At 32.5% G+C, this 13,025-nt stretch overlaps 1 protein-coding gene across 1 annotated transcript in view; it reads left to right on the forward strand.

Annotated features, from left to right (window-relative positions):
- Positions 1-13,025, forward strand: part of LOC129221875 (protein disulfide-isomerase A5-like) — an 87,047-nt gene that overhangs the window by 29,582 nt on the left and 44,440 nt on the right. The window contains exons 10-11 of the mRNA XM_054856242.1: positions 8,222-8,290; positions 11,725-11,861. Of these exons, the coding sequence (XP_054712217.1) occupies positions 8,222-8,290; positions 11,725-11,861 (206 nt within the window). The remainder of the gene's footprint in view (positions 1-8,221; positions 8,291-11,724; positions 11,862-13,025) is intronic.

A 13,025-nucleotide genomic window follows, 5' to 3' on the forward strand; every position in this document is an offset into this window, starting at 1 on the left:
GCATTGTAATTTAAGTTTGTAATTTCTAGTTTTAGAAACATAGCCTAATAATTTTAATAAACCATCCCAATGCTTTATACCGGGGTTATTTTGGAATTGGCTAAAAATGTTTGTAGCGTAACTAATGTCTGGTCTTGTTCTGTTTGCTAGAAACGAAAGACAACCTAACAAATTCCTGTACGGTATTTTTGACATATTTTGTACCTCTTGATCGTTATTTGGACAATCTAGTTTAGTGTATATATTACCTTTACTTATCGGCAATGAGGAGATAGGGATATTGAATTTCTCAAAACGTTCATAAATTTCTTCAATATAGCCAATTTGACTTAATGAAAAACAATTCAAATCCTCCTCAAATTCCACGCCTAGTAATTTTTTAGTTTTACCTAAAATTTTTAAATCAAAGTATTTTTGTAACATTTCTAAAACAGTTTGTATATCATTTTGACTCTTTCCAAATAAAACAATGTCATCTACATACAAAAGTAAAATTACAGAAGATTTATAAATATAGACACAGTTACACCATTCAAATTTACAAAAACCTATTGAAATCAATTTTTCTTCTATTTCGTAAAACCACAATCGTCCACTTTGGTGGAGTCCGTAAATTGCTTTATTTAGCTTACAATATAAATTTTCCATCCCCTTTTCTACAAAACCAGGTGGTTGTTTCATATAAATTGGTTCTGAAATAGGTGCATAAAGGTAAGCATTTTTCACATCACATTGGATGTTTACCCAGTTTAATTTTACCACCAAAAGAGAAAAGAAAAATCTTATAATGCTGAAATTTACAACTGGCGAGTACGTAAGATCATAACTCTCATATTTCAATTGAGAACTCCCTAAAGCTAATAGGCGACTTTTGTATCTCAAAATTTCCCCATTTTCATTTCTTTTGACTGTAAAAACCCAGCGAGAACCAATTGGAGTAGAATCATGCGGTAATTGGTAATTCGACAAGATTCCACACTTTGCGATCTTGCATCACTTTTAATTCTTCCCGCATTGAACTTATCCAATTGTCTTTTTCTCGCGATTTAAGGGCTTGTTTGTAAGTGTTAGGAATAATGATTTGATGTCCTAGTCATGCTTGAGAAAATTCATTAATTACATTACTGTTTACAGAGTTATCAATCTCTCCTTCAGTAGTATTTTTACCTTTAAAGCAAAATATATCTGGCTGATAAACAATATTATTTTTTCTGCAATATTTCTTTACATCATAAATTGATCTCAATCGTTTGTTGCTTCCCTTTTCAAAATAATAGATATCGTTACGAGACCCATCGGGTCTTGGTACGACTTTTCTTTCCCATTTTGTTAATTTTAAACATTTATCACTTTCATCATCTGATGATTCAGTTTCCCCCCTATCTGATTCTTCCGTTTCTGAATGAACAGGTGGTAGTTCAGGAATTTTTAAGATTTCCTCATCAGGAATTTCATTTTCATCTGATTTTGGTACATTTAACCATTCTATGGTGCCCATCACGACTCCACTGCGTTTAGACTCAAATTCGTCTTTGAAAAATTTTCCCTCATTAAATCTGACATTTATGGTCTCTATAATTTTATCATTTTCTGGAATCCAGATTCGATACCCTTTTGTCCGAAATGCATACCCAATTAAAATTCCTTTTTGGGCTTTAGGATCAAGCTTTTGCCGACGTTGCTTCGGCACACCAACGTAGGCTACGCATCCAAATGGTTTCAAATGTCTGATTGAGGGTGATTTTCCCCCATATAGCTCAAAAGGAGTTAGTTTTTGATCTCTATGACATACGCGGTTCCAGGTGTACGTGAAATACAACATGGCTTCAGGCCAAAAGTTTTTACCTATACCACTCTCTTCTAAAATTACCCTAGTACCATCTGCCACAGTTCTGTTAAATACTTCAGCCGCCCCGTTTTGCTCAGGGGTATAACTATTAGTGAATTCATGTTTAATGCCTTCATTTTGACAAAATTTACTTAAAATTGTATTTGAAAATTCCCCTCCATTGTCAGTTCTTATTGCTTTCAGCTTTGTTCCCAGGAATCTCTCTGCCCTTTTAATATGATTAATGAGAATTTCTGCTGCCTGATTTTTATTTTTCAATGGGTACAATGACGTTCTACGGGAATAATCGTCAACAACTGAAAGAAAGTATCGTTCACCTCTTCTACCTTCAATACTCGATGGCCCCCAAATGTCACTATAAATTAATTCTAAAGGTTTCTTTGACCTAATTTCGTCCATTGGTTTGAAAGATACGCGTCTGAATTTTCCTAATTTACAATCTTCACAATTTACTTTATCATTTTTAAAAACTGGTAGACCCCTAGTACATTTATATTCAGCAGTTTTCTTTATATTATCGACATTTACATGAGCAAATCTTTTGTGCCATAATTCTAAGCTTTCAGTACTACAAGCTTCATAATTAACATTTTTATGTACATTTTCTGAAATTACCTTTGGGTTAACAAAATAAATGCCATTAGATAGTTTAGCTTTAAAAATTGTTTCACCATTATCTGATACAGTTACCAAACCTTTTCCCCCTTTAAAACATGCTCCCGCTTGGTCAAATCTGGGACCAGACAGTAAATTTCTTCGCAAATGCGGCGAATACATCACATTTACTAAATTAATGGTCTTAGGACCGAACTTTAACTTTATCTCTCCAACCCCCTCAATTGGAAAAACATGATTTTGGACTGCTACGGCCATCTTTCGATCATTTACAGGTTCATATTTATGGAAAAAGTTCTTATTATTTGCAAAGTGATGGCTGGCCGCCGAATCAAATGCCCATGATGAAGGATTACAGTCTATCTCGTTAAAGTTCGCTTCCGAAATAAAAAATGTTTTGGAAGGGTACTCACACTTTTTCGGTGATGAGGAGCTGCCTCTTCTGGTATACTGGTTCCTGTTTCTTCCTCTTGACCTCCTCTGGCCATAACTTGACTTCCTGGAGCTTGTGGATGGACTTCCTCCGCGGTTCCTCTCAGGAAAACTACAATCTTTGCGGATGTGGCCTGTACGTCCGCAATTATAACACGATCTTTTTTCTTTTGGAGCAACGTAGTTGGCGCTAATATTATCCTCGTCCTTCAGCTTTAATCTGCTCTCTTCAGAAATTAAGTCCTGTACTATCGCATCAAAAGAAAAATCCTCGGGTTTCTTTCTCAAAATTGATTGGCAAATGCTGTCATATTCCGATGGAAGATATCTCAAAACTTGAAAATTTAAGTATGACTCAGAAAAATTCTTGTCGATTCCCTTTATCCTGTCATAAATTCGACGAATTCTTGATGCGAAGAGATTTATGGATTCGCCTTGCTCAATTCGACAGTTTGTTAACTCAGTAAAAGTTCTCATATGCACACACCTGTTATCAGGATAAAAGTGTGCTTTTAGACATTCCCACGATTTTTCTGGCGACTCACAATGCTCTATTATCCTTTTGAATTCGTTGTCTACAAACAAATATATTAAAGATAATGCCGCTCGTTCTCTGGCCAAAAACTCACGAACGTCTCTCTCAGTAAATCCTGAATCTTTAGAGACTACTGGCACTGTTTCCTTACCAGTTACAATGTCCCAGGCGTTTTTCTCCATCAGGACAAATTTCATATCTGCTGCCCATGACACATAATTTGTGCCATTTAATTTCTCAATAGTTATCTGGGGATTCGCCATTATTTCGACAGAAAGTCAGAAGACAATATCAATGAGCACTAATAATCTAATATTTATCATCAGTATGCTCTTGTCGAAAAAAAATCTTCTATACGGCCCCCCCATCGAAAATTATCACAGACGTCAAAAACATCATTTCCATCTCCAGTCCCACTGAAAATATAGGCCATCGAAAACAGAGTCCAAGTTGGGCCCATAACCTTTTAATGAGCAAGAGAATGCTCAAGACTAATAATCTCTAAATGCAATAACCTAATTAAATGTATGACTAGAAATGCATGATTAAAAAATAGTTGAAGTCAACTTAAAAATAAAAACCAAATTTATTTGGTCATTTAGTAAAGTTAGTTAAATAAAATTAAAAACATTTGAAACAACGCGAACTAGAGCTGAGCTATATCAATCTATTATCTATTTATTAAAAAGAACCCGCATCGTTGCATAAAAGCAAACGGGAGCTCGAGTCAACCTGCCAGTGAGAAAACACCGAAGAAGTCTCCTTTCTACTCGAAACATTTCCTTTTATCGTAAGTGAACTCATTTGCATGCGGACGCCAAATCACCTGATACACGCCAGCATAGCACCTGGCCAATGAGCATCAGGCACGTGCCGATCTGTTACGATGCATCACCGATTACGTGAAGGTCGTGATGTCATAGATCGGCGACTGCACGTGCGAGATACGTCATCAGGCGTCCGCATTAGAAGAAAGAAAAACATCGTTGAAAATTTCTCAATGATTAGGCAAGTGACTGATATTATGGTGGGATAAGTGGTGAGATGAATTCGTTAATTATTTTATATAAGGGGCGCTAGGCCAACAGCTTTAACAGTTGCGGCTTAAATGCCCGCACATGTTTCTCTTTTAATCGAACACTTAAAATTCAAAACCAAAACCAGTTGAACTGAGTCCAGTTTTTAAGTGTAATTTTTCGAACGTAGACAAAATGTTTTTTTTTTTTTTTTCAGCAGAAAGCAGAGGAGTAGAAAATGATTTCTTGCTAATGAAGTTGATAATTTTAATGCTTTCTATCGTATTCGCGCGAATAAAAAATTAAAGGTTTACTGGGTGAAACTCGTAGTTTTAATTTGGCGTAGTATTTTTTCATTTGTACAAAAGGTCGAACACTGCTATTAGAAACATCTACATTTCAACATACAATGAAAATGTTTTTCTGCACAAAAAGGATTTCCTTTTGGTAAATCTAATACTTTTTTATGCTTACATTATGCTGAGTGATCTGGATGTAGTCAAAGCTTTAAAAAAGGAAGAACACTCTTCGATTAACAGTCAACTTATCCGAATGATAACTGTAACCTGCATAAAGGAGTCGGAACACCAAGTAGCAATTCCACTGCATTTATTTTATTACGTTTGTATGTTATGAGTACATGTAATGCGTAATACTAATATAAATTTGATATTCTTTCGGACAGCCCAAACTTGCCCGAAGTTCGAATAGTTTATAGCCGAACGCTCTACCGAAAAAAACTTATCAATTTAACCGAACAACTAAATCCAGTGCTTTTAAGCTTTATTAAAATATGAACACACACACAGGCTATTTTTTTTTTTTTTTGCTGAAAGCGACGTAAAAAATGGAAAACTGCTTTATAACTTTGCTTTTAAAAAATGCATAAGAACTACAGGCAGCATCAAGGTTTTGAAACAGCAAGGAGTGTTTTCGAAAACTTGATTTTTCGACCATAAGTCTATTTTTCTTCATTAGCCAGCCTGATAAGTTTTAAAATGAGAAGGGAATAATATATAAGATAAGATATTGAAGAAACATTTTTTTATTTTTGAAAATTTTTACAATTTGTTACCGCAGGCTGCTTGAACCGTTATGACTTAGATGGCAGCACGTGTTCATCATTTAACAGAACGGTTAAAATACAAAATAAATTGAACTATGCTCTTTTTTTAATCGTAGCTTTTCGAATGTAGTAAAAATGTGATAAGCTATTTGTTTTTTTGCAAAAAGAAGAAAAAATATATATTTTACCCTTCAAATTGAGGTAGTAATTTTTTAATTTGTACAAAGAGTCAAAAACTCATTAGAAGAATATATATTTCAATATATGATTTATTTTTTTTTTTCTGAACAAAAAACAATTCTATTGCAGTCTGAAATCTTAAACCTGTTACTTATATTTTCGCTTACATTATGCTTTAATTTTCTTACCAGAGCCAAAGCTTAAAAAGAAAAAACATACAATTCCGAAGTAATTTAGCACAACGTCACTTCAAGTTTTCATATCAGCAAGGAGCGTTTCCTTCTCATTTATTCTATTCCTTCATAGTCGTTATTCACTTAATTAATTGTTCATGTAATGCGCGATATTGCTCTAATTTTTTGTTGCAGATTGTCCGGACGTGGGCCCGAACGCGCATTCTCCTGGTTACGAAGAGAACGCTCTGCCGATCAAGCTATTCAGCTCTGTCGGTCATAGCGCAAATTAAAGTTATAAGTTTAACCGAAAACCTCATTCTGGTTCTTTAAAACAGGTTTTTCGGCTGAAAAAAACAATTTTTAGACCGTGGGTCTATTTTTCGTCAGTAGCCACCACCATAAGCTTTAAAATAAGGCGTAAATCAAAGAAATCGATCAAGAATTGAGGAAAATCTGGCGTAGAAACCAAAATCAGGCTACAGAAATAATATATAAGGATGGGGGAAGGGAAGAGAGCTAATCTTGGTAATATGGGCCCCCTCCAAAATAACTTATGTATGCCACTGTCTGAGCAGATGCTAAATGAAGACTAACTATTTAAGACTGTTTGGCAAAATACCAATGTGTAAGAGATGTAAAAATAACAAAGGAACCATTTAAAAAAATGGCATATGGACACACAAGTCACCTAAAAATTATCTTTAGGAACAAATAAAGTTGATAGAACGGACTTCGAAGGAAAGCACAAAATGTAAAGAGATGATTTAAAAAAAAAAAAAAAATACTTTTCAGAAATTAATAAATTAAATTAAAAGCAATATCAACTGAACAACTGAAAAGACAAGGCAGAGGTGATTGCACAAATAAGCAACCCAATCAAGAGTCTCCAGATTCTCTATTAAAACTAGCATGCCAATGACTGAAATTATCTATTGAGAAAAGTGATTTGTCCGAAATTATCTTAGCAAAAGGGGTGACAGAAGGCGCTGAAAAGTTACAAGAAAGGGGAAGAACAAAAAGAAACAAAGTTAAAACTTATTGTTAACAAAAAAAAAAAAAAAGCCAAGTTTTATTGATTATGTAACACAAACCCTAAGAAATGTCTTAAGTTTTCCATTTTGTCATCAAAGTTTTAAATTAAATGTTAAACATTTTTAACTGTGCGGTAATTCTCTGTTTATTTTAATCACACTTATACTCAATTTATAACTCCTTTATGTTTTTAAATCCAGAGTAACGATGTTTAATTTGACTTGAAATTAATTCTTTTTACTTTGTGATACTTAAAACATGATGCGTTACATTTGTAAAGTCTTCATGACGTTACGTGAAACGTGACTTACATTTTAAAAACATTAATTCCATTGAGAAATGCTAAAAATGAACTAAGTAATTGTTGAAACAAATGTTAAATCTGAGAAATTAGGTTTTGATTTTCTTGTATTTACAAGATATAGTCTTGATTTAAGATGTTGTATTGTGTGGTTCTGCATGCGACGAGTTTTTGAGTTAGCAAATTAAAAGTATATATATTGGTAAAAAAAACTTCACGGATTCAAAATGCAACTCAACTGTTTTCTGAGGAGCTTATTTAGGCGACTATTTTTTAAATTCAGGCTACTAAAGCAACTATTTTCAACTAAAATTTTGATGGCATCCCTAATTGTAGTTTTCAAAGTAATAACTCAGTTTGCTGCGCAATATTTATAGTAAAATTGTATTTGTATGTGTAGAATAGTTGAATGCATAAAATGTTTTTTCCCAAAATTTTATATCTTTTAAATATTTAAATGATGTTGGCATCATTTAGCAAATTGTATGATTTTGCTAAATAAAAATGAAAATTGCAAAGATTTTGTCTGAAACAAAATTTTGTTTGTCACATCTACTAACTCTTTTATTTTTTAAAGGAGTTTTAAAATGTTTCTGTTATGTGATTTATAACCTATTTATTATATTGTTGGACATAGTCTTATTCTTGAAAATATTATTATTTTTGTACTTATATTTTGAAAGTGAGGTTATTCAAAGGAGTGATGACTTGTTTATTAGTTTCTAATGTAAAATGGAGAATATCCCATCAATTACTTGGAATCATTTTTTACTACTGTTAGTACTTAAACACTCATATATTATAAAGATTGTCAGTAATATTCAAATGATTCCATACTTAAATGTCAATTTTAATTGCCACCTTTAGCCTTTAACACCCCAATGCTACCACTTTAACTTTGTTGTAGTCAGGTTACATGGTATTAGTGTTGTGACAAGCCTTTCTTTTGAATAGCCTGTTTAATGAGGTTTCTTGTTCCCTTTTTTGATCGAATCATAAATGTATTCTTACTATTGTAGGGCAGGCCAACTCAAACATAAGTATGATGGAGAGAATAACAAAGAAAGCATCATAAACTTCATGAAAAAGTGAGCCCATATTTTAGTCTAACTTTTACATTTTTGTTCTGTATACTGTGGTAATAAGTTTCAAGTTACCTCATAGAATTATAGTTAAAGCAGAATTTTTAATTTTCAATGATTTTGTTTAAACCAATTTTAAGCATTCATTTTGGCATCCAAGTGAACTTGTAATCATATTTGTCTACAAATTGAATATGACCTACTTTGCTCAAAGTGGTGCTTAATAAATATACACAACTTTTAACTAATTTTATTTTTAATTACTCAAAGTTTTAATAATGAAATTTTAAATACAGTTAATTAAATTTTCTGTTCTGTTTATTTTTGACATTCCTCCCCCCTTACATACATATTATTTTAAGGTTTTTGTTTTATATTATTTTCTAAGTGAATCTTTATAGTCCAGCAGGTGTGGGTGCAATAGTATCCTCATAGTGACATTGTATTCTGGGGGGGGGGGGGCTCCCTTTTTTTTTTTGCCCTTGCTGATCCTTGCCAGAATGAAACAATAATTTCCCAAAATTTGACGATTGAGCCGAAATCAAGTATCAATATATTCCCCTCTCCCATCCCATCAGTACCTACTTTAATTTCAAATAACTTTTTTGAATAACTAGAAAAATATTATGCAACACATTTGTATAACAGTATTTTTTTAATCCATTGCTGACTACAGTATTTGTTCTATTTCAGCCTTTGTTCGAAACAAGGCTGAAATACTTTTTCGTGTTATGACGTTTCAGCAATTTCATTGACTGCTGCGACAATATCATTAGGTTTTAATTACATGGTGAGAAAATAATTTAGAATGAATAATTAACCTACTTTCACCTGAACTTATTGTTAAATTAAAATAATGTAGACCAACAATTGTTGTTGTCCTATGACTACATAAGAGTTGCAGATTTTGGTATGGCTCTTTTTAAAAAAAGATTCAAATGAATTACACCCATGGTTCTTCTTAGAGTGTTTTAAATAATATTTTCTGTAATTGCTTTTGGGTGCTTCGAATTACCTTAATACCTGTTGTGTTGAAACTAATATACACTAGTTTTAGCTTATGCATTGTTGCTTAATAGTTGCATTGTGTAATGTTTAAAAACCAGTACAATATTTTGTGTAATGTAACATTTCATCTTAGTGTCCAAAAACATGTGATTTTCTCTTGACTAAATATTTGTTACATACTATCAGGATCTTTACACGAATATTCACATGAAAAAATTCAATGCTTAATTTTTTGTTACGTTGTCACTAGTAATATCATTCCTCCAATACTAAGACCAAGTACAGTATAACTTCCATTTAACAATACCTGATTTAACAATATCATCAATTTAACAATACATTTCACTAGTCCGAATTTGAGTGCGTTGAATGTCAGGTATTGGTATTGGGCTTTTACTCTGGTTCAAAAAGGTTTATTTTACCACCTTGCTTGAAAAAGCAATGCAAACTGCAGACACCATCTGTGATTTCCAATTGCTGTTGTTCTTCGCTGGCAAACTTTGAAATAGTGATCTATCATGCTTTCTACAGTTACTAAGGTATTTTCTCTTACAAAACCATTATTTTGCAAGTGTCAGGTTTAATGGCGTGCTGTTTGGATTTTCGTGCTTCTTTTATGAGATGCTGCGTTAAACGTATTACTCGTCGCTCGTAAAATGAATTTTTGGTTTTACATTGTCTCTTAACATCAAATTTACTGTGATTAAGATTGTGTTAATAATTTATCAAAAAAATGTAGTGCCTTTTCAAATTTTGTAAAAAAATAATGTTTTCATGTGCAAAAGCATTTAAATACATCCGTTTGTTGTAAAAAATTTTGAATTTCTGAAAAAAAAAACAAGGTTCGTACAGGTCATGGAAATCCTGGAAAGTCATGGAAAAAAAAATAAGTGGATTTCAGACCTGGAAAAGTCATGGCAAATTGAAATTTCCATTGAAAGTCATGGAAACTTGTTTCAAGTCATGGGAAAATGTCCTGGACAAAGAGAAAGTAACAGTAACTAAAAGAGCATTAGAAATCTTGAGTGATTTAACAGTACAGCACGTAAAAGCTATTAAAAGTGGAAAATTGAACGATCCCAAAATCAAATCTGAATTTTGAAATCCTATTGCATCCACTTCTGTCACAGCCGCTTGCCTTTTTTTGCGATGTGATTTTACTGCTTGGACATCACTTATATATATATATTTTAAATTAACTGTTATTTTCAACACTTCTTATGTTTCATATTCTGTAGTAGCCTACTTGCACGTTCTTGGTTTTGCCACGCCCACTCAAAAAAAGCATTTCAATTACATCCGAGTTCGATTCCATCACTCGTAAGAACTATATTATTAAATTTATTAGAGTTTATCTTAATTTGTTCATCGTTTTAGAAAATAAAGATCTTTACTCAGGCGATAGAATACAGAAAAAGAGGAATTCTAATACTCTAAGACAGTAGTGCCCAACATATACATACAGCCGGCAAAACTAATCCATGCGACCCACTGCTACACTCAATGTCAGGATTCAAACATGTTCTGGAATTTCTGAACCTATTAATTTATATAGATTTGAAAATGTGCAAATAAGTAAGCAAAACAAGTATACTTTTGAATCAGAAGATTGATTCATTACTGAATGTTTTTTTTTTTTTTCAAAAAAGATCTGGTGAAAGATCTGGTTTAGAAACATAAAGAACTAAACTATGTGGCTTTACTTTAAAGAATCAAAATACTGTCAAGTTACGTGGATGATTAAATGCTCTGTTGACACGGAAAGGCAACTTTTGAAGCAAAATTTATTGAAACTTATTGATGACTCATTCAACCTTTGTCCCATTCAATATCATTCTGCCTGTTTATAAACAAAATGTTAGACATTTAAGCATCATCATATTCTTTTCACTGCATTTTTACTTTACTTAAATTTATATGAAGAAGACAAATAAGAATAGTTTAGATTTTTAAGTGTACACTTATATTTTTTCCATTATGAGTAAGTACTTCAATGAGGATGTGGCCTTCATGTTGACATTTTGCTAATGCTCATTTCCAAAAATTAGCAAGTTTAAGATTAAATAGTGCTATTTTCTTCGTGTAACAAGGTCATGAAAATTTTCATTGAAGTCATGAAAAAGTCTTGGAAAAGTCATGGAATATTTTCATCCAATTAGAGTATGAACCATGAAAAACCCACACACACACACGAACAATAGTAAGAAGAACAATAGTAGAACATTTATTGCATGTATTCGTTAATTAAAACTTTTCATTTTTAAGACTTATTTATTATTTTCTTTATTTGGGAAAGAATATTTGTTATTTATTTATTGATGTATTCATTTGAATACAAAATTGACTAACTTATTTATTGTTATCATTATTCTGTGCATTTTTTGTTTTATATTCTTTTGAAAATATAGTTTACTACATACTTTACTTCTTAGCCCAGAAAACCAACCTGAAAAGCCTAAAGAAGTTGAATGGTCTGATACTCCAAGTGATGTTGTTCATTTAACAGATGATTCATTTGCATCTGTAATGGAAGCAGAATCATCTGTACTTGTCATGTTTTATGCCCCTTGTAAGTTAAAGATGTAGTTGCAAAATTATTTATTTTGATGTTAGTAAAATTAATTTTAAATTTAAACCCTATTATTTCTCACTGATTGATCAATTTTGTGGAAAATTACATGTGTATTTTTTGATGTTCTCAGCTATATGTTGGGAATGTGTGAACACGTAAGTCATCAATTAGACATGTGGATGCCTCAATTACCAAATCAATTAATTCCATTTCAGGGTTCGCGTTTACACGCTATAGCGGGTTTTTTACGCAAATTTGCGGGAAAGGGACGCAACTTCCGCGAAAAATCGGGTCCCAGGGACCCAGAAAACCCAAAAGATAAGAACCAGAAAAAAAAATGGGAGAAAATGCTAAAGATCTATTTAGTAAATGCTTTTAAGCTTCAAAATGACCAGGAGAATCAACAGAAAGGGACTAAAATGACCCTATCTGTTTATCAGCTATTCAAACACACCCCAATTGTCGACCAGTCAATGGAATTTTAGTGATAAGACTGGAGCTTACAGTGACCTCCTGGGCAGAGCTCAGGGAGCAAGTTCACAAATAGCCCATTGTACTGTCCCATTGTCTGTACTTCTAAGAATAAGCTTTCCCTCAACTTTTGTCTTGAGGAAATTCCTAAAAACAGAAATGAAGACTAAAAATGAGAGAGGTTTTCAATGCAATCTTCAGGATTAATACAAGACAATTGTACAGTAAAAATATTGCAATTTGGTATTCATGTAACCAGAATTACTTTTGAAAATCATCATTTTGCATCCCCAATAAAAAGAGGGGAGAAAAAAATGGCGAATATTTTCTAGATCGCGCTAAACACAAAGAGTTCGGAACTTTACACTTTTCTTGTTAAATTGCTTATGAATACTTGAATTTTATACAAAAGCACTTCAACCTTGTTCTTTTTCTAATAATTCATCTCTTTCTGATGGGTTATTTTTATTTGGACTTGCAAAAGTCGGGTATTAATCGATCGCGCCATTTTCAAAATGGCACGATTTTAAAAATAGAACAAAAATCAAAACAGATATTTTGAACAAGTCAAATATACTGATTTAAGATTGCAAATGAGCAATTTTCACACTCATATGAGAAAATGTTTCGTTTTTGCGATCGCGATTTTTGCGTTGGGTTCATTCGCTTGCGATTTATTATTATTATGTA

This window comes from Uloborus diversus, chromosome 5, assembly GCF_026930045.1.
Source record: "Uloborus diversus isolate 005 chromosome 5, Udiv.v.3.1, whole genome shotgun sequence".
In the NCBI taxonomy this organism is placed as follows: domain Eukaryota; kingdom Metazoa; phylum Arthropoda; class Arachnida; order Araneae; family Uloboridae; genus Uloborus; species Uloborus diversus.